Raw genomic sequence first — 25618 nt, 5'->3', positions numbered from 1 at the left:
GTAAGCTACTTGTTTTTTTACTCCTCGATACAGGCGGCAAACACCCTCAGATTATCATATATACGACCCATCCACTGGTCCAACCAGAAGACAAGACAAGAAGGCTGAATAAACCCATGTTTGAAATGCTTCACACGTTTTTTTTTTTTTCAAATTAAAGTTGACAAATAAATAAATAAAATAAAAAAACAACAACGTATTAAATGTTTTTCTGTTTGAAGAAGAGTCATTTATTGGCACTGAACACCGGATCAATGTTCCTTCCCCATTTCATCTATGACCATCCAAATGCATCAATAGAAATTCGTCAAAATGTCAGATGTGAGAAGCTGAGCACCTCACTTATCCACTCAGGCGTCCAAGGTTTGAAAGAAGGCAGACGAGGGGGGGGTGTATCAGTACTGCGTCGGGTCACAATCAAGCACCACTCAAACCTAAAACAGTGAAAAATGACTGCTTCATCTAATTATCTAATCCAAATCGTGAAGCAGTAATGACTCAGGAATTGTGCCGGTCATGAAGTCCATTTCCAGCTCTTAAGAAAATCTGGAAACTTATTTTATTCACCTAAATGTAGAGTTGGGCCGGGATTTTTCCCCCAACCTTCTCATAATAGGGTCTAGAACTTGTGTCAGACGGAAACATTTAAAATCCTCTACCCAAAACCAGTGTTTTTTTTAGTTGGAAATAAAGTGTGGCTAAAGCTCAATTAAGAATATACAAACAGAACAATTCACAATCAGATCAGGTGCAGATATCAGAAAGGATCAGTACACGAGCTCACTGCAATGACCGTGATATTCCTCGGAGTTTCCGCTCCCAGCTTGGGTCATAAATCAGCCATGACACTGCAGACGGCAGGCCACAGTCACACACAGCATCCGCTGAAAAGCGGGTCCAAGGGCGAGAGTTGGAAATCATTAACACGTGAAGACACAGAGAGACCACATGTCTGAGGGGACACGCGTGTCTGCTTTACAGAGCGGATAACTGAACACTTTTCATTCTGCGACCCCGGTTTACACTGAGGACATTTAGAGTGTTTTACAGTCGGGTGGACATGGAGCCAAAACACAACACACCAGGGCGTTTGTCCGCTGGGGAATTAAAAAGGGGTATACGCGGATGTTCGCTTGTTGCAATCTGGGCAGTATAATGTATGTGGCTCCACAAGAAACAATCTATGATTTGATGTGGCTCCCGAGTATTGTGAGCTCCATTTAATTTCCTCTGAGAAAAAAGAGAGACTGGCCATAAAAGTTGCTGTAAAAATGCTGCAAATCAGATTTTTCCCAGCAGAGAGCCCACAAACCAAGAAAAAAAGAAAAGATAAAGCCCCTGTGGCTCATTTGGTTAATTCATATAACATCAGCAGCTTCCTCTGTTTAAATCTGGAAGCTTTGATCGGTGCAAACACCATCGATTTGAATCCACTCGCTAAGATGTCACAAGCTCTAGCTCTTCTCAATTCTGTTTAACTGTCAAGCAACACTTGCCCTTTCAATCCCACAAGCGGCTGGAAAACATACCCATTCTGAACTGGAGTTAAACAGGAAATGAATCGATAGGCTTTAGTAATTGTTCAGGTTCCACTGGGCACAACAATCAGCATAACACAAAGCAACAAGAAGTCAGAGTGAGTCCGGATTTTGGTCACAAACTAAATTATAGTGTCCAAAAAGAATCACCACATTTGCTACTATTCAGTAGCAGAATAAACATCCTCTAATCTGAAGGATTCTCCAAGGATTGGGGCAGTCTGAATTTAGCTTTATTGCCGTACATCAATAGCTATAACATTTCAGCATGGCCAAGCAAATTCCCTATACACGTCACGAGCCATGCTGCCAGTGTGGGTAAAAAGGATCTCTAGTTTGTCCGACACAAAACAAAACTTAAAACTGAAATAAGCAAGTAAAAGACACAAGGAGGAGTGATTTGCATATGGTTTCTGTACTCAAATGGAAAGATTAGAAACTGGAGGCGAAGCTTGTGCTGCGTGTGCGCTTTAAGTGGAAAAAAAAAAAAAAGGAAGAGTGTTCCAGCAAGTGCTACTCCAACTCCCACTTAAGGCTCTAGCATGGTTGCCGCGTCTGCTCGCGCGAGCGGTGTTGATGACGTCACGAGTTCGTGCCCGCCATAGGACCCTATATAGTGGCGCAAGTCGTTGCGCGCCAGTAGTTGCAATTTTCTCCGTCACAGAGGTGGCGCTGCTACGTTAAGGGTACCTCTACTCTACAACCACGAAAGTGGAGAAGAAAACAATGCCGCTGTCAAGAGCAAGAATACTGTAATTAATGATACTGCTGCAGTTTTCGGATCATTTTAATTTTTTAATTCAGTTAAAAGAGGTGAAGGTTTGAAGCCCCCGGCATCAACAGAGTCTCTGCCCTCTTCTTTGCCTTCACGTATCTGTCCCGTAGCTTCTTCCACACATTCTTACAGAACTCTCCCTCTTTCCCCAAAGTTCTGCCCATCTCTGTGCATCAGTTTTGGGAGTTTACGTGCTCCCTGTGCTGTTTCACTGCAGTTTCGTACAGCTGCCTGTACAAACGCACCTCCTCACTGAGCCTGGTCTCACATCGGTCCATCCGGTTCGTTGTGCTCGGCGCCGCCAAGTTACAAAAATCGACTGGTGCACGACAACGCGCTGCGCCGTCTGTTCAAGGGAAGCGCCAGGCCTGAAACGTCATTTTGACGTCACGGTCCACCACCGCCGTGACAGACGCGGCAACCATGCTAGCGCCTTAAGTCAGCTCATCTGCTGGAGCGGTGAGTGGGGACCTTGCCACCGGGAGACGACGGCCTGGCACATACACAGGATATTGCCACGGGAAACCTTTTCTTTTGCTGCTCACCACACAGGATGGTGAGCTATTTATTCTCGCCTCCAATCCGTTCATTAATTCTCAACCAACATGAGACAAAAGTAGAGACAAATTCGAAATGAGGAACCCAAACACGTCTTCCTTCGCGAACAACTAAATCCCCCCCCCCACCCACACCCCCCCCTCAGCTAATTAGATTTATTTAGAAAAATCCAATATGCAGAAGTGGGACACGGCATTTTGTCATAAAACAATCAGCAGATGTCTGCTGGTAACGAAAGAACATATCGATTCGACATCTTTCCATTAACTCAAGGCTGTTTACAGGAAATTTGAAAGCCCCCTTACTTAAGATAAGAACTGAACATCGATGTTATTAGTCGGTGTCGACAACAGTTGGACAGAAAACCAAATGCAATGACCTCTCACCCCGGCAATGAATACCAATGAGCTGATAAGATGTCAAACTCCGTAAGAAAGGGTATAACTGATAATCAAAATGAGAAAAAGCTAAGTTAAATGAGAGGATTTCATGCTTTTTTTTGTCGTAACACCAGATAAACTGAACTTGGAAATGTATTGACATTTTATAGCCAAAACTGTTAAATGAGAAAAATAATCAGCAGATTATTGGCATTTAGAAATAGGGGATAAGAAAAGGTGGATGGAAACAGTACTTGGAATTGCATGCACTTGCACACAATAAATACACAGACCTGCTTTAATTGGTTTTTGCCTGTTTCAAAGACAACGATATAATGCATTACAGAAAAGACTAATGAAGTGACTCAGTTGCTGTTTCTGCTCTGAGCAGGCAAACACTAAAATCTATAACCCAAATATTCCCACAGATGAAAGTACTCCCAGAAGAAGAGCTCTCCCCATTTCCCTTTGGTGGATGTCCACCACCGTTGTTGTTGTTTATCTCCTTGAGTTTTTTATCCAGTTAGGACAACTACTTCTTCTAATGGATTACAGCAATTAGCAAATTGGTCAATCCCCCGACTTTCTGTCAACAGTACATGGTCTAGTTTAATTGCTTTAAACCATTTACCAGAAATGTGTCTCATTCACATTTCTCTGTCTGCAACTTTTGAAAGGTTCACTGCAGATTTGCTTCGCTAAGTGAAGAAAACAAACAATTAGAGGACTGCTACTATAGCAACAGCAACAAATAGAACAAATAAATAGCTGATTAATAAATGGAAAAAAAACCAACACACTTATAAGGTTAATCACCTGCTAGTTTGTGTTGCAGAGAGAAGAACTAAACATGCGGGAGCTAAAACAATTCATTTGGCACACTTGACCGTGGATGGTCCTCTCTTCTACAAATGAGTGCTTAAAGCAGTGAGTGTAACAGATTAGTCATCCATTAGTTGGCTCTAACCCCCACACAGGGCCACACGCCGTCTGAACATGCGCGCCACACTAATGCTGGCTGATTTAAACTGGTGTAGGTTTGAGCGCTGGGGAGGAAATAATGGGATTGGGAGAACCCAGATCAGGAGATTTAAGGGGAATATGTTCATAAGTGGGTTACTGAAGCCAATCACAGAAAGCTGCGTCTCATTAACAGCATAACGGAGTCATGTTGGCCAACTCCGTCATACATGGATGACGGTGGCGATCAACTCTTTAATGACAGAGGGACCCTGCAAATCTTCCCTCTAGCGAACGCAACCACGAAGTAAAAATCTTTATACTCACAAAAGCAGAACAATTAACTAACTGTTAATTTAACATGCTGAAAGCTTTTAAATACTCTATAGCCACCTCAGTAGCTCTGTCAAGATGTCCTGTGCCAACCTGTCAATATGCAGATAATAATAAGATGATTTTTTTTGTTGTTCTTGTTTGGTTTTACACGTATTCTAAGATAAAACAAACTCGAGGGATTTTTGAGACATTTCCCTGTGTGAGGTGCTTAATAACCAATGTCCACGTTACAACAAATTAGGTTGAATTTTAAGTGCTCTCTTCAGTCTTTGGCCCTGATAAACATGTGATGTGCTAAAGCAACCCTGAAAATAAAGGACTCACTCCTGCCTTGCTCATCTTGTTGACCTCCTCCTACATTCTTGCTTTTCTCCAAACAGCAGATAAAATGCAGCAGCGCTGTGGACAAATATGGCGATGTACTAAGTCACAATTTTTGGAAAGGTTTAATCCAGCAAACCCTTTTTGATTTGCCAAGGTTGCTCTGTTCCCGTAGCCCTGAGAATACAACAGATGCCTGGTTATTTATGACCATACTTCCAGAGGGCTTCAGACATTTTTTTTTCCACCAAGCCTAATGCATAATGCTGCCACTTGATAAGGTGGAGGTTACATGGACCACTGCACCTGCAGCTGGATTCTAATCCATTCGACCTACAAGTAAAAAAAAAAACAACTGCCAGCACAGATGCATTCCTGCTTTGTAACATTTCACAAATGACTCAAACCCTTAATGGAACAAACAGAAATGGCTATGGAAGTATTGTTTGTGCTGAATGAATAATAAATGAGACGGCCTCACACTGGGATTTTCACTGTGCTCTGCATAATTGATTCAACTTTACGGTCTATATATCACTAGAGAGCATAATTCTTGTGATGTTTACTGAAAAAAAAATGAAGCTCCAGCTCTACTAATGTCGTTATTTTTTCCATCTGCACTGCCACGATCTCCCTTTTAACATTTAGAATTCTTAATGTTTAAATCATAATAGAAAAGACTTACTCAGAATATCTATTTTCTAACCAAAAAAAAAAAATTGAAGAAAGCAATTTTTCTAAGAAAGGTTTGGTTTTAGCAACAGAATATCCACTAAGGATGTTCTTTCAGTCACTGCCATCTTTAAATTGTATTCAAATCACATGCAGGGACAAAGGAGAAGTTCACCTACGACCCCCCCAAAAAAAAAAGAACAGTTTGAGGCAAAATGAGACATTTGGTCGAATATGAATCAGACTGGAGAGCATCCTGTCTGGAGGGGATCGGCCATGACTCTGTAACAAGAGAGAGGAGCCTCCTGTGGAGAAGAGGAGCTGGCAGACAGGCACACCTCCCACTGGGGCTCCAGCAAGTCAACATAGAATTACACGGGGAATAAGTGGTAAGCCAAACAGCCGTAAAACAGACAGCAAATGGGAGGTTAGAATACAAACAAGCTGCATTCAGGAATACAGGACAGCCTTTAAATGAGGGCAAATTAAACATTTTCTTCCTCATTTATGTGTCTGTTTTGGGGGAGTCTACTCATATGATATGAGGGTATTATAATAATAATAACACTAATAATAAAGTGTCAGAAGTCATATTAATGGTCAAAAGTGAACATTGTGGAACAAAGCGTTTACTTTTGGTGAATTTTTTGTGGGATTGCCAAAGAAAAAATGTGTTGAATGCCTTAATTCTGGCTGCAGCTAAGAAACAGCTTAATTATCTCATCAATCAGCAGATTTTTCTGTTGACAGTCTGAGAACCCATCGTCCATCCATCTAATCGGCTGAACATTCTCACTGACACATGCAGCGCTTCGAGCGTAATGATACTGTTGTCCTCGGCATACTGATAGTATATTTGGCTGCATTGTTCATAAGGTTCGCCACTACATGCTATGCTTTGGAAGGATTGGTTTCTAGTGACTTGCCCGGTGAGTTAAAAGTTCTATGTGCTGGTTACACAACAGGAAGTCTAAAGTGCCACTATTCCCATCTGAGAAGTACGTCCTCTTTGATGATTAATGATTTTAAACGACTGACAGCAAGTCGATTCGTTCCCTGAGGGTCAATCAATAGTCAATTTGTTTAAGCTGTAAGTGTAAGTGTGCAAATGTAATGTAGACTTTCGTTACATGCTTTTGTTCATGTAACAACATTATCTGTGCCCGGTAGTGTGTGTGGTTTCTTGGCAAGCTTTAAAAAAAAAAAAAAAAAAAAAAAGAAAGATGCATGTCCTTGAGACGTATGTAATTATTTGATGATGTAATGTTGGGTACATCTGCTTGGTCTTTACAACCAAGAGTGCTAAACACTTTCCCTCCATAAACCTACTGTATCCAAATATACAGATCAGGCTCCGATTCTGGTTCAAAGTGAAAACAGTCCCGTTCAGTAGGGCAAACTTTTTTTTTCTCCTCCTTGGCTTCGCTCAGCAGTTGCCATGGCAGGGTGAAGCTGTCGGTCTGAAGAGAGGCACAAACCCAGGAAGAAGATGGAGTAAGAGGCTGCTCACTTCCCCACTCCCCACCCTTTCAAACAGGCCGGTCGGTGTTGTTTCAACAGAAGTGAGCAGACAGCTGTTGGGCTTAATCCAAAGCCAGTCTCGCACACGATCAGATGTCAGGGAATGGTGCCAACTTATTAACATACTCCATAAGATGTTCCCTTTCACATCAATTTTTGTCTCGCTTGACAATCGCTGATGTGGTAAATGATGCATACATAAACCCTACAGAAAAACCTCCATCCATGGTTCTGCTTTCAATGTGTATGAACAGGTTCAGCTTCACTCTGCCTTCCAATTATGTGCAGCTCACACACATACACATCTGAGGCCAAACTTAAGGCGCGGCTGAGGCAAAGCAAACAGTTACTTCAGCTGAGCAGTGAGCCAAACTGACGTCAAGTCTGAACAGGCAACACTCCGCTCAAATACAAACGACCTGAACTCTTTGCGGGCAGAGCGAGACACGTACTGTACAACAAATCTCAGTCCAAAAGGATATTTTCAATTCACCACTAATCTCCAGTTATTTACTGACACTGTCATTTTAACACATCACTTCCAGCCGTTAGGGTTAATGGCATTTTTAATCCCGTCTATCTGCCAAACCGGTTCTTTTCAACTTCGCCTGTACTGGAAGTCTATGACTCTTGACTGATCCGACACTCAGGATATGAGTAAAATGTTAATGAGGAGAGCAGGAAATCAATGGAAAGCATTCCTACCAACATGGAACAGTGTAACTGGTTTTGGAGTACATCTATTATTTGGAATTAATTAAATCTTTCCTTATTCAACATAAAAACTTATGAGAGTATATGCAGTGTGTGTTCTGTATGATAAGACAAGAAAACCGAGCCAGTTTGAAGCAGTGCAGTGCAGATTCTCAGGCTAAATGTCCACACACTGAAAGTGATACAGTGTTGTTGTCCTCATTAACAAACCCCAGATGGAGGGACGGGGAAGGAAAAAGCTGCTCTCATCATTTTCCCTTAAAGCTGCAGTCTGCAACTCTTTTTCAAGCATAATGCCTGGAACTGTCCGGGGATTCTGAAAGTAGTACATTAAATACCCCAATACAATAAAAAAAATGAGTTCTCTAGGTCCCCTATATGTCCCGCTAGGTCCCTCCAAAGCCAGCAGGTTTGTTTACAAAATTGCAGACCGGACCAGTAAAAGGTAACCAATCAGGTTACGAGCTGGGCTCTGCTGCCTGTCAATCACCGATTGTGCACGCGCGATACAAGGTAGGCTCGTCCCCACGCTTATTTATCTAGACTATTGAACTTCATTACGGGCTAGTCTACTTACTGTGTCTTCCATGATCGCAAATGACAGGTGAGTTGATGAATGAGGAGTTGTGTACGCGCATCTGGCGTGCACTTAGACGTGCACGAGTTCTCATGTGTTTTGATGGGGCGGGACAGGAAGTTGAATAACTTTTTATTTTTCGGTTAAAAAATAAGCAATTCTTGCATTTTGCGACTACGGAGGTCACCGTTTTCAACTTCAAGCGTTCTGATAGATCATGTAAACTCTTAAAATGCCAAAAATTAGGACTTTACGTATGACAACAAGAAATCTTGCAGACTGCAGCTTTAAAGCTCAGAGGAAATTTAAACTCTGAAATGTTTAAATGAAACTTAAAATGTTCCCAGGTGGAAAGATGGCCGTGGACACTGTTATTTACAAAATACGGAACCAGCAAAACGCAGTTATTAAAGCAGCCAAAGCTCCTACGTACATTTCGGGGCCTAATGTGCTTGTTTGTGTCCATTTACCTGTTTTTAAATCAGCATTTTCAATTTATACATTCAAACCACTGACCGGAAAAAGTATAAATCAAAAAGCAAAATGTGACCAAGAGCGTTAAAACAGACATTAAGTCCATAAGTCAAACGTCCTAAAAGAATCTACAGTGACTACAACATCTGCTCTGTAAGAAGCAGAGGGAGGTTTTTCACATCAATGCCCCATTTTCAGAGTTTGAACTCACAAGATTTTCCATTTTCTGAGCTTTAACCGCTGCCCTTTCATTTACAACATCTCGCCGAATCTTTGTCGCTTCTTTCAGCACTTGATTCAGCACCACGAACTGTTCTAATGAATGTTCCCGAGTTCTTTTTTCTTTTTTTTCTTTTCATGCATTACTTTAGTCTTTTTTGGGGGTTTCCCCCCCCCGGAATTTTTGTTTAAGTTTGTGCTAAATTTAGATGGAAAACTGAGCAGGGATGATGCTAAATACTGATGTTTAACATGAACAGCTGAGAACCCGCCTCCCCGCCAGAGCTGCAACACCGGCGTTTCTAAAAATAGTCTCATTTAGATTCCATTACTTCTATGTAAACACTCAAATCAAAGTTTACTAAAACTCCTGCTTCTGCATGCAGGAAGAATGAAACCGCTCCTCTTGATTCTCCGGCAGTCTTTCCTCACAGAGTTTGACTGTGGCTGAAGACTAAACTAACATTTTTAGAAATGCACAGCCCTTTTGAGTGCATTTTCAGCAGAGTTTCGGATTCAAAAAGGTCAGCGGTCAACGATCATATGTACTGTGAGGCGATTAATCCACTTCAGTGGTCTGCAAACAGCATTAGAAAAAAAACAAAAAATGTAGGAAATACACCAAATCAATGAATCACACCCCCACAGTGAGTAAGAGAGAGTTGCGGATGGATATCGAGCTAAAAATCAATCAGCTGTTGGTTACTCATTTACTATCACAGGACCTAAACAATATAAAATGATGTTTTGGCAACCATAGAGCAAAGTGAAGGTTCATCCCTGCAAGAGGAAGATTCTGCACAATCTGAGCCACGTGTATGTTTTTTATACGATGTTCTTTGTATGATCCCATGCAGTTTTGGGACACGATAAAAAAGAAAAAAAGAAAAAGTTGTAATCCCCTTCTTCCTCTCTGCGCATCTCTTGTAATCTGAGATTTAAATCTCTGCTTTCCAGGGTAAAGATTATCCAGCAGCCTTTGGTGCGGTTCCAACGGAGGCCTGAAAGGCTCGGCAGGAAGGAGAGCCGGGCGAGGAAACAGATGTGAGAGGATGCAATCTTGAGAAAAGGACAGAAATAGTGAAGGGGAGGAGGGGATGAGGCCGAAAGTGGCAGAAAAGAAGGGAGCGGAAAAATCTGACATGCTAAAAGAGGCTGAGGTCAGAGTTTGAACTCAACAGTTGGACCATCAGAACGGGATTAGAGTTTCAAGAGAAACAGAGCTGAGGTCAGAGTTTAGATTTTGGCCTTTAAAGGAATGCCTGCTCATTTTAAAAGGTAATCACAATGTGCAGGTTGCAGAGATGGCCTGTCAACTGCATTCACCACGCTCTTTGAATCCCTGACACGAGCATTTGCCAACCCATTAAGATACATAACAGAAAGAGTATACAAACAGCATTGAAGCCCATCCCTGACGGGCGAATTAATAAAGACTTAAACGACAATACATCAGAAATTCTAATCTGGATATCCGAAAGTACAGAATACCAACCAAAACTTATCTAAATACCAATACAGACATGAAACAGCAACTGAAACGCCTGAAATCTAATCACGAGTCAAATCTAAACACTGACGTTTAAGGGTAATTCAGATCAGTGGAATAATGAGCTTGGAAAATCATCTCTTTGATTGTTCAGATTTGAGGCTTTCATCCATCTTTAATGCTTCTATCGATCGCCTGGACTCGAGAAATATATCACGCAAAACCAAAAGAGAAGAGGCACGGCAATACTTTTTAGCTCCACTCTCAATTCCAGTCTGATCTGTAGGCGGTGGACATAATGAGAAAAAAAAAAAAGAAAAAAGAACGAATCGACACAATGAGCCCTGCCGGCGAAAACTTCCGGGTCTAATGTGGACACCCCGTGACTGAGTCGGCTGGGATTCATCATCCACACTGAGGCTTGTTTTTCTTCTCTCTGCCTGCAGGCGTCACAGCAGCTGACGCCCATTTCTGACCTACAGTGCTACCAGTGAATAAACTGGTGGTCACAGCAGAACAAGGTGCCCTTTTTTCCTTTTATCTCCCGAGTTTATGTTGAAAATCTGTATGTGAGGCAATTAAATGTTATGGTTGCTTTTGATGCTGTGGTTTGTGCTACCATTAAACTGCCCAGCATCAAACTCCACACAGGACAAATAATATAAACAAGCGCACTGCCAAGCACAAAATAACTACAAAGTGAGACCAAGCTGTGACTAGCTAGATGGACCCAACGGTGTCAAATTAGTGTACAATATCAGTCTAGAAGGTGACGTTAATGTTAAGTTAAGTTGGAACTAAAGAAGTAAAGCAGCCGGTCAAGTTCTGGCTGCTTCACTCATTTTAGTCAGTGATGCACACCGTCACTTTGACAACTCCACAGCTCAGTCTGACCACTCTGTGTTAAGAACAGCTTCAAGCCTGCTTTAGCAGCTGGCAACATGAGAACAAAAGAAAAAGAAACAGCATTCTTTCGTCTGTCCAGCAGTATCACCGCAAACTGGATGCCGAGCAGAACAAGTGGTGCAATTGAAATCATTTGATGTGACTGGGTGACCAATATATGAAGCATTTTTCTTTTAGAAACTGGAAGAAAAAAAAAAAACATGGAAAACAAGAGCATATCAGCTCATGAGCAAACCTTTTGGGGCTTATTGCTTTGCATTAATCCGACTGCAACTGAACATTTTAGATGCGTCTTTACATAACGCTAGAAAAAAAAAATATTGCTTTTTTCGTAATCAAAACTTTTAAAAAGCATTTAACCCTCTATGGTACGCATTATGATCCCAGTTGGTAAAAAAATGTTTTGGGTGTTTTTTTTATCTTAAAATAGACCAAGTAAACTTAAACATTAGTTAGTCTGACCGAAATTAAGCACAAATGGCAAATACTGCATTGCGTGCAGTGCCTCTTTTTCAGGAACATTAACAGAAAAGTGATGTATGCCTGACTCACAGACTGAGGAAGCCGTTAATGTCACATAGTAAATGTTTAAAAAAGGCTTTATACATTAATCTTTAAATCATATGCAGCATCCGGTGAAATATTCAAGTTTAAAATCCCATATTTCAGCCATAACATCACAGCCACCCACCAAATATCGAGTGGGTCCTCTCCAGGCTGCCACAAGAACATTTAAAAACAATCCTTAATCTTAATTACTTACTACATATCAAAGGGATTTACACTGACAATGTGGAGTTCCAGACGCAGACACATACTGCTCAGTCAAGTCTGTATTTGGAGAGCAAATGTCATAAGCAAAGAGACGTCCATACAGAGAGGCTCTATTTCTGGAGGCCTAATTCGGAACATTACACTGCTCTGAACTCAAAACACACAAATAGTGATGAACTAACGCGCTCAGCGGAGCCGAGAACACTGAACCGTCGGCCTGAGTGTGAGCCAGAGCTATCGTGATAGCACTCACCGCGCATAGTAGCTTTGCATGTGGTCGTGTGACAACTCATTCAGACTGCGTGGACACATTTCAAACTCCCCCCTGTGAATTACATAACTATGAATAGCAGGTGTGTGGAACAGAAACTCTTCAATAGGACCGCAAAGAAAATACATTTCAGTTTTCCGACTCAGATTACCAATTCAACCGAGAGAATTAGCCCTCCACTTGTGTTGTGTGTTTGTTCAAATTTGTGTCACGTGCAAAGTTACTTATTTTACAAGCTCCTGTGTTGTTTTCATTTTTGGTTGGCCAAGAACAGAACGCTAGGATAGAAAATCAAGATGCACAAAAAACAAAAACAAGAGTGACTCCTCAATTAAATATATAAAAAAAAATAAAAATGTTTAAGCAGATGTGCAAATAAATAAATAAAAGGACCTAGAGTCACCTTTTAACTTAATATGTGCCAAACATGTCATAATAAAGCTGCAGTCTGAGCAAATATGGACATGCAAACAGCTGGAATGGACACTTTCCCCCTATTTGTTGACCATTAGGATGACTGCAATGATGGTGATTGGCAACAACAACAGCACGAGATAAAAGCCAAAGATGATGGTGATGGATGATGATATTTCCAATTATACAAAGACGGACAGGCAGCAAGTAATAGATAATAGAGAATGAATGTGTGCGTTCCAGGATCTACTTTGTGTGTGTCTGACTGAACTATCATCAGAGCAGGCTGCAATGATAAAAAAGGAAGCACGCTGCTGATTTGGAGCAGTTGGAACATGAAACGCTAGACAGAGTGTGGCCCCATTTAGGCAGCGAGCTTAATATATGTGCCTGCATTGTGTAAAATCTGGCAGTGAATCAGCAGTATATCATATGACTAAGGGCTAAAAAGCTGAGCATGTGTGTGTTTTGGACCAACACCGGATCTCTTGGATGGGTACGGCATTTGTGCGTTAGTTAATCCGCACCGTGTTACTCACACACACGGCACCACTGCTGGTGTGTGTCTATTCACTGTCAGCTTAGCCCACTCAATCTGTAATCCAGAAGCACAGAGATAAAGATGAACCAGGAGAAAGAGGCGGGGAAATAAACCAGTGTAGCTACATGGGAAAAGTCTCAATAATCATCATTTCGTAGATTTTAGTTTTTTTCCTAGTTGCACAGCTTCCTCCTCACCTCCTCACATGATCCCTCGTCTCGATAACTTTAAGCGTCATTTATTCCGGGTTGCAGCAGAAAGAGGGAAACGGATTCCTTTGGTTGCCCTGACAACAGATGCGATTGAGTTGAGCTGCCCTCGCACCTCAACGCAATCACCAACGAAGGGAGTCGAAGGCGAGCAGTCGGCTCCCATTCAACCGCATTCACTCCTCCCACTTTCTTCCCTCTGAATGGACAAACAATGGCCGGGGCTCAGCTCGTCACTGTGGGTTGTGGTGGGGACGAGGACTTAAGAGTGCGTGCCCCGGCCATGAAACTGGCTCGGCCGCAAAGCCGGCAATCTCGTATTCCTCAAAAAAACAGCACAAACATCCAAGCTCTGATCTAACCTGTTGCCGTGAATCCACTGCTGTGATGTCAACTTTAGTCTCTTGTTCCTGTTAGGAACATCGTGCTTATGTAAGAACCAAAAAAAAAAAAGTGAAATGTTCCATCTGCACAAAGACGAAAAGTACGGAAGCATCTAAAGATTTTGTCCGTGTTTATTGTTGTCGTTTCAATTTTCAGTGAGGGTTGGTTTCAGCTTTTTCAGTGTTGAGGTTTACTGCTTTTCCTCATTTTAATTGACTTCCGACCGTTAGTTGGACAAAACGTGACTTAGATTTTAGCGTGAGCTACGAAGGCTACATTTTTAACCACTTTATTCCAGGGAACAAGGGAAATTTAACAACAGAGAATAGCTCGGTATGTTGAAAAGGTGCTCTGAAAGGCTTACGACTATATATTCCTCTTCAATCAGATAATTTGCTTTTCTTTGGCGTTCTATAATCCACAGCTGGCTCACGAAAAGCTGCGGATGATGCATTTCTCAACCCAAATAAGCTAAATTCACGAGCAAACTCGATGCGACTAGATTGCAGACGCGTGCCGTTTTTAGTCACGGTAAATAAATTCCCGTTGTGAATGTGCAATGGAGGTGGAATTTAAGCTTAGGAAAGCCAGCCTCTTCTTTATTGACACAAAAAAAAAAAATAACAAACAAACACACTGTTGGCCAGAGGGAGTACAGTCAGGAGCTCAGAGAGGGAAACACCCCCCCCTCATCCCTTTCCTCTGTTAAAAACACACAGCCCTTCTTACAGAGACTGAAATCTTTCTCTTTGAAAGTGATCTCATGAGAATGAGAATAAAGGTTACTCGATGCATGAATTATACCCCTCCCCCCCTCACACACAAAGCTGATGTAAGCACAAATGTGATCGGTCTGACCTTTAAGAACCCTTCATATTGATATCTGAATAAACCAAGCCAACTACAGTCCCTCAACCTGGCTTCACGAAACAATCTCCTCTCTTTTGGTGATAGTGGAGGTAAGCCCTGCACGCCCTCTGCCACTGTGTGGCATAAACTCAGACACGGGTATCCGGATCCTTAAGAAGACCACAGCCATCAAAACGAGACGCAAAAAAAAAAAAGGCTTTTTATTGGGCTTTACACATCCTGTTTTAGTCATGTCGAAAACTTTGGAAAAAAAAAAGACCCAAAATATCAGATATTGATGCAAATATAAAAGGAAAACTTTTTGGGAGGGATATCATGTATGAAACTGTGGGTCACAATAGATCAAAGTATCTGTGCGTACTTCAGAATTTCCCCAAACTGGAGGAAACGGATTCGTCTCCCACCACATCCTTCTTTTACTACACCCTTAAGCTACCGACTGGAAGGTGTGCTTGAGGAAAGACGACGCCTACTGCGATGCCCCGCTGAGGCTCCTTTGAGCAAGGCTTCATCTTGCACCATCAATAAAGCTCAGCAGCAAACTGCTTCCAGGTGTGAATGTGAAGCGCCGCTGCAGAGATGCACCACTGACCACAAGCATCCCCTGAGTGCTGTCAAATGCTGGCTAATGAGAGCAGGGGATGAACCGCCTTCAGTCCCTGAGCAGCCCATAAAAGATGTCATCAGGTGAAAAACGCCTCTGCGTGTTATCTTGTGTACCTGAGAATGCTGCTTAGCAGACTCAGTACCACGGGGACGCGGCTCACAGTTGTGTATGTGGGTGTCAGCTGGCAAAGGGTTGTTCTCATCTTTTAAAAAACGGCGGCTGTTGTGACTATTATTTTCAAACTGTGTCAAATTGAAGGAGAAAATCGTCACATCAAAGAAGTTATTTCAACACCTGTAAATTGCACGGCAGCACGAAAGCCACCCAGACCAACTCCTGCTTTGAAATCAGACACATCACTCGTAGCTTCAACGCCGGCTCCTATTTTCCATATGGGGATTCACAAACTGGGTCACAGAAGAATGTGTTTTACTGTCATAACACCTCATGTTACCCAACCTTGAGGAGCAATAACATAGTGGCACAAGCAGGGCATGTGTTGCATTCAGGCGACACGTAACAGGAGGGCGCTGGCTATATGGCCATTGGCTCTCTTCCAACAAGGAGCTTTGTGATGAACACAACTTGAGAAAAGCGTAACCTCCCCGGGTATCTCCTAATCACCATATAACCTCTAGATATTTTTGTGTGTATGCTAAAAGAGGGAACTTAAATCTAAAACACATGCACACAGACTGAATAAACCTGCTCTGCCAACAAACTACCCTGTGGGTGCCAGTGTGCATCCAGGAGTTCATTACAAACAGACAGGATGATGTCTAGGTCATCATGTAAATATGTGGCCTGAGCATAGAGTCCAAATGACAAAAAACATTATGACAGGTTCACTGCCTGCTCAGCAGATGACCAGTTAATTTTTTATCCGTTTAATTTTGGTTCAAACATGACAACAGATGCAAACAGCAACTAAGCTCGTGTTTACAGCAATGTAGGCTATCTGAATTGAAATGAATCGCATGAGATTAATTATTTCAGAGAGCGGGTAGTTACTGGAGAACTGGATTCGTGCCGAATCACGGATATGCTTCTGTAAAACCACGAGGAGATATAAATCTTTGAACTACACCTGCATTCTCTAGAAAGAAAGAAAAATAAGATTTTCCAAATTAAGTTTGGCGTGATCTGTCTCGCGCTGGCATAAAGCAAGTGTGACAGCGGTGTGCAATTAAACAATATGTTTGGGAGACAGAAGGACCTCTATTTGAAATCTGGTGACACAAACTCAACGGTTAGCATGTTAAAGAGAGGCCCTAGCTTTAAAAACAGCTTTACATTTGTTTTATGTTTGACATTTTCCACGAAATGTCTCCTCCATCGTCATAGATGACACGTAAACGGGATGGATAGAAAGAGTCGGGTCGGTGGTTTTAAAGCTAAATGTTTCTCATTAACAATGTTACCGAGGTTGACGTTTGTTAACTTCACAACAATGCATATTTACCATGTTATAGCCGTTGATCAAACTGTATTCCTACTTCTTGGAAACTTTTCAACACATCAGCAGCATAACCAGCTCCAGACATAATCCGTGGACTCAGACTGGACCCTCCGCTTCGTTCTTCCGAAAATTAAAAGTGACTGTTGACATCTTCGGTGCAAAAGATGCCATCGCGGCTTCCACATATTGCCGCTGCTGGAAACCTACCAACGGCGGCCACGATATGGTCTCTCTCCCAGCCAGCCGTGGTACTCCACCTAACCCCAGCTAGGCAGCGACTAGTGTGTGCTTACGCCCCGCCCATCGCTGCAGGCAAGAGGGAGGGGCTGCGGGACAAATCGATTACACCCATATGAATAATTCATAAACAGTATGAGGAGCTCCACAGGTCCAAAAAATAAAGTCATTTACAGTATGTATTTCTCCAGTATGGAAGTAAAAACAAACCTAGAAGTAAGTGAGGGGTTGAAAGCATATTTAGGTCTCCTTCAGACATGAACCCATGACAGAAAAAGCTAACAGAACAAAGGTTCAGCATTGTTAAGAAAAACAGGAACACTATAGTGAGAATGCCTAATCAGCATTTTCACAATTGCTACATAGGGATGCAAGGTGAATAAACTATAAGCATATGAGGTACCAATTAACTTGGCTGAGACAACAAACTATCTGGATTGCATGCAAAACTACCATAAAGAGATCCAAAATGACCCAATTGAGCAAAAATAATCATAAAAATAGACACAAATGCGATTCAAAATGAGCGGAGTGAGAAGCACAAATGACAAAAATGCTGCCGTTAACGATGCAATATTACCAGAGAGAGACATAAAATTATAAAAACTACCAAATGAGAATGAAAATGATCGCAAACAGAAACGTAAAGATCTGCAATTGACAATAGGGTGAGTGTGGATGGTTGTTTGTCTCGTTTGTCTCTGTGGCCCTGTGATGTGGTGACCCATCCAGGGTCAGCCTCTCGCCCAGTGGCAACTGGAATATGCTCCAGCCACCGCATGACCCTTAATTGAATTAAGCAGGTATAGAAAATGGATGGCTGGGTACAATGCCCTTGCCTGTCTTCAGTAAGACATTTAAAACGACAAAGCTTTGCATAACAAAGGGAGCCTTTACATTTTCCCAGGAAGGAAAGCCCTCAAACTACATCAACTTTTTTGACAGTCATCAAAATCTAATTTTCGAAACTAAGTGAAGCTGCTAAAAGCAACCCAGAGACAGCCTCCATTCATTGACACATGTTTTTGTGATTTTGTGAAAAAAAAAAAAAATCACTATGAGACATCTGTGTGTGTGAACAATGCGAGGATGAATGGTTTCAAATTCATTTCACACTAAGCAAAGACATGTTTGGTTCACGGGTATCCCCAAAGATCAAAAACAAATTCAGAGCCAGTCCTGTCTAATGGGTTTATGCGAAAGAACCGTTTAAGACAAACACAGCATGTTTCAAAGCGAAGACACAAACTTCTCTGTGTGGCATTCGACCCCTGAGTTTACCTTGGTACAATAATAGTAATTTGATATTTGTATAATATGTTATTTGAATGTTTATAGGGTTCACACAGAGCCTTAGATGATTACTATTACAGCTGCTCCCTGAGTCAAACCACTGAGTGGACTACAAATTATACAGTTGGGAAAGTTAGGCTGTGCATGTTTTGTTGAAGCTATCCGATGTGTACACATTCATAAAAGTCATATTCCTCTCCCAACGCTTGTTGGGACGTTACTTTACAGGATGCAGTTATGGGTTGTATCTAAGGGTATAAAGACCGACCTGCATGGCCGTAAGGTCGGGGGATATGTTGAGCTCATCATAAAAGCTTATTTGACCTAATTTTAAAGGATAATTTCAACGTGCATTATATTTCAGATGAAAATTTCCATCTAATTATGAAACTTTTCAAACAAATGCAGTGATGTGCAATTTATAAAAAAAAAAAAAAGTCTCCACCGTTACTATAAAGTTTGTTTATAAAAGGTTTGAGTTGGAAAACTTTTATATCATTAGTAAGCTGAAACGGGGAAACACGACACAAAGGTTTTATCTTGAGTATAGGATGAATGAATAACTCCACAGAGGTCTGGGGTTAGACTCGTGAATGATTTAAAGGCACAGCAGCTCTCCTCTGGCCCTACTGATAAAGACACCAATTAGCATGTTTAACAGCCTTGTCATATGACCTGGGCCTGCTGATAGTTAACTGCCCAAACACACATTAAGGATTCATCCTCGAAATACAAGACCTCTGGATGGCACTCCGACGTGACCTGCCACCTTATTAAAAATACTTTTGCATTTTTGTTTGTGTTTTTGCTGAGTCCTACTCATCTGTCGCGCCTCATCACTTCCTCGTCTCTTAGGCACACGCGAGCCTAAAGCCCACTTTACGAGAACAGCGTGAGTCAGCCACCTGTTACTCATCGTAACAAATGTGTTGACAGGTTACGTGCTCCGAGGCCTGGTGATTCAGCCTGCGGAGCAGAGAACAGCACCTGGCTTGAGGCCGCTTGCAGGGCAAAGATCCCTGCTGAGTCCATCATGTTATTTCTGTGAGAGCTCGTGTGCGTCCTTAGAATGCTCATTGCATAGCGATGAGACGATTCTCTCAGCTGCGATCAATCCTTATAACCTTATACATTTCCAGTCCAGTTCTCCTGGGCATTGATGTTTAAAATCAATGCTTCATCCATGTTAAAGAGAAACAGCAGACAGAGAGTTAAGTGTGGCTTTTAATCACCCCGAGATTGGAGCTCTCATTGTGCTTTCAAATTGATTTGGTTGAGAGGAATCGTCGGATGTGGGCTCCCAGAAAACAACCTCCGCTTCTAAGTACCATTAAAAGCAGATCTCTAATGGATGCTGCGGCACTGCATGACACTTGTTAGGCTGAAAAGTGGAAAAAGGCAACAAAGGAGCATTATAAAACGGCTCTTTCCGCCTGCCTTGATTCCCTCCAAGCAAATTAATGTGGCTATTCCTCACCATAACATCACCACAATAGGACTCTTAATAAGTCCATTATAGTTAAAAATGTAGTCATAAGATGATGCCAAATTCACATGTGCGTCAAGGAATGTAACATTTGAGCATATGCATAAAATTCACATTGTTATTAACAAGATGCCATTGTTCTCTTTCCTCGTCAACAATGTTTGTGTTCTTTATGGACTTCCTTCTTCGCTTCCTGTCTCCATCTCAGCCAGGGCATCCAGTTCAACCTTTGCAACACCACAGACGTCCGGAACACTGATACTGGTCTGCAGAATTTGTTCTGCAGGGATCAGGATGTTCTGGAATATTTAAGGAAAGCTGGATGTTTAGATTACCGAGGATCGGTGCCAAAAGCAGGGCCCCGACGTTAGGTGGTAACAAGTAAAGTGACTTTTCAAATGAAGCCCGCGAAGAGCAAACAAGGCTGTTATGTTTGAAAATATTTTTAGATTTCCAAATCCGGAGCAGACAGTTGCAACCCATTCCCAAAATTCAAATGCAATGAGCCAACCTCCGACTTAATTATTCAACATTAGGCCACACTATTACTGTGCAAAACGTAACAAAAAAAAAACAAGAAAATGCAAATGATATTTAATTAAAACAACATAAAAACATGTAATCAGCGGTTCTCGCATGAGGCTGGAGAGAGCCCATGTCTGTTACAGGTTGATGTAATTTCCCGTTTCTGGTGCCTCACTTGCAGCTTTCCTTGAGCTGTTTTTCATCACCGTCCACTACATATATTACGACACCACTCTAAAGTTGGCTTCTATTAAGCAGTGAAGGGGAAAGGCAGACAAATCAAATGTCAGTGCTTTTCAGGAATCTGGACCACCTTAGATCAGGTCAAAATGAAAAACCGATCGAATCCAAACTAGATTATCCTGCGGGTGGAATTGACTGTTTAAGACAGAAAAAGTTCTGCATAGTTCAGATGTGACTAGTCTAAATGTTGTTTTTGAACTGGACCTAGTGGAAAGGACAGATGCCAAAAAAAAAAGTAGTTTGATGGCCCTATTTTTTTGTAGTATTTTCACAGATAGCATAAAGGTTTTATAAATTGCAAAGTATGTTTAAAATAGTTGTTTTGTGTCAGTATAATCCAGATTTGACCAGACAAAGTGTTTAAAATATATATATATATATATTCTAGATCACATAAAAGCTGTGAAATTGCCTTCTTCTGCTGAACCACACGTTAACCTCAGTGTTGTGTCGTAGTAATAGTGGATGGGAACAAAAACGGCTCAAGGAAAGCTTTAAATTTAGTTAGTTTGAGGGGATTAAAGTAACTAAGCAGGGGCTCTGTTAGAAGAAGGAAGAACTGTTGTCTGTGCTGAACTGTGTTTATTATTTCAGGAGCACCATACGCTATGGCATAATGTACAAAAATGTACAGATGATTTGTAGTCCGTGGATCCAAAAACTTCATCCACATCAAGAAATAGTCATTTAAATCTTCAGACACACATACTTCAAAGAAAGATAATGGCAAAAGCCTCAAGTGCTATTGATCTTACCAAGAAGCATTTTCATCAGAACAGACAAGCGTTTGATGTGAAAACCAGGAATCAGACAACACAATCTGTAAAGCGAGTCGATTCCAGACTCATTGCCAAGTATCACGTTGAAGACACGTGTGTCAAAAATTGTCTTCAGAAACTAAGTAGCAACAGACCGGCTACAAATAAAGACGGTTTGTGGCCTGTTGGAGCTTCAATAGTCTAATTTGCTAGACGTTGATTGTGGGTATAAGCCTGCCATTTTCCTCCGTTTTTATGACCTGCCTCAGAGATCCCCCAAAAATTGTCTTTACTATCAGAAACAGCCTCTCAGCAAGACAAATACACCCTGAAAAGAGCAAGTTTTGTTGAACATTTAGATAGTGCAATAAGGCTTGGCTTTTCGATTCTTGGTTGCCTGGATACAGTTCTACAGTGGTGACCACACAACCTCCATAAATGTGCATCTATTTATTGTCATTTCTCTCTGCCACAGAGGGGACATAATTGAAATTACACGGAATAACTCGCAATGTAGGCCCCTCTTGTTTGTGTTTTTCCTTTGTTGGCTCTTCCCCTGATACGGGAAAGGGAACGCACTGTGAAATGAGAGCTTGAAAATACGGATCAGCGCCTGATAACTTTGTGAGGGGGGACGCTTTTGTTTCGGTGATCTGAAATAAAGGTGATCAAAGCAATTTCTGAATATCCTGCCTCTTGTTATTTTAATGTAGCTTCTTCCTTTTGATAGTGGCTTGACATGACGTCTTTTTCCCTTCTGGTTTTTAATCAACTTTTAACCAATCATCTTCCGAATACCACATAGTATCACCTGTAGGGGGGGGGGGGCTGCATTGTTTGCTTTTTATGAGGACTGCACGCAGTCTCTGTATTTTAGTTTAATCACCAAAAATCTTTCACTCTGCAGGGGCTAACATCAGTGCACATTTATACACACCCCCCCCCCCCCCCACCCCCGCCCCCCCCCCCCAGGTACTGCACAGCAACGCATGTAAATGAACTCAAAACCAAATGAAGCCATATGAATATTATTTAGGACCCATGACTTTTGTAGTGTGCCTTGTTTGGAGCATCAAAAAGCTCTGATAAACCCACTATATGCTCGACATACAAAGTCAGTGACAAGCACAACAACAGTTTTGTTGTCAGTTCCGAAAGCTAACCCACCAAAACATTTAAAAAGTTGAATTCTAATCCCTTACAAACGTTCTGAAGTGCCTTCAATGCAAAATTGGAGAGAAGAAAAAATCCTCAAGTGAAACAGAGAGAACAGAGGCCACTGTCTTTGGAGCCAAGGAAGAACAGTTAAAAATCTGTGGTCAGTGTCAGTTTGTAATGTTAAAAAGGATCTGAACTTTCACAGTCAAATCAAGTCATTTATAGACAGCCTACCATCACCTGAAGAATATTTCAAGGATTAAAGGACTATGTGTCAGAGTGATTAATTATTAACAGTGTATTTCAGTAATGGGTCTATAAAGCTTTTAAGGGTATGGGGCCAAAATATATCAGATTTTTTTTAGTACATTATGACCTCTCAGGTTTGCAGAAACAGGTTTGCTTTGATTTTAAGTCTCACTGCCAGTTGCCCAGTGACCAGCTTGCTTTCTTGTCTCCCTACATATCTTAAAAGAATAAATGCACAGCATTTGCTCATACTGCCTTACATTGGTTACCTGTGGGGGCTCTTTTATTGCTGTGTCTCTGAGTCAGACGGGAAGGGAAACTCTTTGAGGGCAGAGTGTTTGTACAGACATGTCTCCATGCTTTGTTCCTTATAATATAAAACGAGCAGAGACGCGCATTTTAATTGACTGTCAAATCAGATGTTATGACTATTACATCAAAAGAAATTCATATATTAATTTATCTTGAACTCATTTTTCTTCATTGCAAAGACAAGTCATGTATGAATAAGGGTTAGAACATATATCTGCAGGAAAATTATGTACAGAATTTAATTAAGATCTTGAATAAATTACAGATATGACTCCGATCTAATGTGTTGCTCATATTTTGCTGTCACAGACAGGCTGTAATGGATTCAGAGACTGCTGTTGTTGGCTGGGAATATGTCTACCCACTGATGTGGGGATCTCTTAGCATAATTCCCCCTTTCATCTCTGCTGTCAAACAGAGCAAAGACAGAAACATCTGCATTCCCACAGCACAGAGAAGCTTGTAAATACACCGGGCTGAGTGATTGGAGCTGTGGAGTTCTCGTGTATTTTTGGTTTACAAAAAGCCCACAGAAGCCCCATCCCATCCCAAACATCCCCTCTTTCACGGCACCCATCTTCATCTTTCTGTGCTTGTGCAGGGCCTGTCCTCAAATCCCATTCTCTTCTTATTAAAGCCGCCAACCCCCTGCTCACTTTATCATAAGTCAGTGCAAGCCATTTCATTTTACTTCCGTGACGTGTCTGCCTGTCTCTGTCACAATCTTCCCTCATTTCCTTTTTCTTAGAACTTTTCCATTTCACTGCTTTGTTTCTATCTTAGTTCGTCTCTGCCACTCAAACAAAAACGCTCTGCATCTTGCTTCCAGAGAAGACAGATCCATCAGCAAGGCTGGCTTCGATTTCCAGCCTTTGCCCCTCATGTTCATAAGCCCCATTAGGCTCAGTGGAAAGTAATGATCCTTGCATTACAGAAAACTGACTGCAGCAAAGAGTGACGACAGAGGAGGAGGGAGGTTGTTTCTGTGGCTACTGCTTGGTAGTTGTGGCAGTGACTTATCAGCCGGGGCATCCACGTGTCACAGGACAGAAATAATCCGTCTGACAAACACTCCAGGCTCAGCCATCCTGTCAAAGCTGTTTGAAATGTAGATTTGTTAGTCTGTACCACAGCAACTATTTGGAAATCTTACACTAAATCCTTCCCAAGTACCCAGTGCCACACATCAATCAGCCACAACAATAAAAACCACAAAAGGTGAAGTGATAACATTTATCTATTTAAGAGCTGAGATGTATTACAGTCTATTCTCGAAGATGATGTGTCAGAAGTGGGAAAAATGGGAAGCTAAGGATCTGAGTGTGATTGTGTATGACAGAAAAAAGGCTTGGCCTCCAAACTCCCCAGATTTCAAGTTGGTCAAACACATTACCTTTCATATTATCTAACAAACCTTTCTGACAGTGTAACAGACTCCAGCGCTCCCTTGTGCAAACTCAAGCAACTCTCAAAACAACCAGAAGAAGCTTCACTCCTCCTCTTCACGCTCTTTAGCTCTTTTCAGTGACTATAATGGCGTTTCTTAAGGGCGGGCTAAGGTTCCCTGCTATCCAGCTGTGTCTTTTGTTCCAACCAAGCAGGGGAACTAAATCAATGGGTCAGCTGAATGGGGACGCTGGGGATAGAAAAAGGGTCGACGGGTTTTAAGAGGCAATGGCGGTAAATTTGAGCTGGGTGAGTTTCAGGAGAGCAACACAAAAATGTAGTTCTGTCATGGTCATTCACACACTACGATGCAGGTTTATTGTCTGCAGTAGTTGCACGAGTGGTCGTGATGATGATGTTGTTAAGGACAAGAATATAGTGGGGCATAAATTTGCAGCTTTAGAAACAGATGGCCTCTTCAATGGGAAGAGATGACATTAGGTCTTTGGTAGCCTGAGGGTGAAATTAAAAGATATGCAAATTCAAACCGACTGGAAAAACATGCAGGAGAAACTGCACTCAGAGAAATAAAGGGAAAGCATGAGAGGACTTCTGCATGCTTACATAGATACTGCTATCATTTTGTACACAGAAATTATGTGTTTTATCTGGGAAATTTGGGGAACTGGAGGATAGTTTACACAGTTTACTATTTGCTCTGCAAAGGCTGAAAAAAAAAAAAAAAACTTGGATCAAATTCAAGTGAACAGATCAATTCAATCACTTCATGCTCAACTGCCCGTAACCTTTTTAAGAAATGCTGCTTATAAACACTCAGACGAACTGAACCAGCCACACAGCCACGTTGGTGGAGTTCATTGAAAAAATAATTTGACTACTTGTAAACAGAGAAAAGGTCAGTTAGAGAAGAGAAAGAGCTACGATTTAACTGAACCGTAAACTGAATAAATGAAATATAAAAGCGTTTCAGAGGCTGTCGAT

At 41.6% G+C, this 25618-nt stretch overlaps 1 protein-coding gene across 3 annotated transcripts in view; it reads right to left on the bottom strand.

Annotated features, from left to right (window-relative positions):
• Positions 1–25618, bottom strand: part of tmcc3 (transmembrane and coiled-coil domain family 3) — a 51070-nt gene that overhangs the window by 11277 nt on the left and 14175 nt on the right. Inside the window, exon 1 of one of the 3 annotated variants that reach the window (XM_075471831.1) lies at positions 16973–17228. The exons of the other annotated variants lie outside the window; for them this stretch is intronic. Coding sequence (XP_075327946.1) covers positions 16973–16975 — 3 coding nt within the window. The 5' untranslated portion in view covers positions 16976–17228. Of the gene's footprint in view, positions 1–16972; positions 17229–25618 lie in introns of those variants that run through there. 3 annotated transcript variants of the gene reach the window in all.

The sequence above is a fragment of the Odontesthes bonariensis genome, chromosome 8 (assembly GCF_027942865.1).
Source record: "Odontesthes bonariensis isolate fOdoBon6 chromosome 8, fOdoBon6.hap1, whole genome shotgun sequence".
NCBI classification, from domain to species: domain Eukaryota; kingdom Metazoa; phylum Chordata; class Actinopteri; order Atheriniformes; family Atherinopsidae; genus Odontesthes; species Odontesthes bonariensis.
Note: the sequence above shows the minus strand (reverse complement) of the source record. Positions and strands in the feature narration are given on the sequence as shown.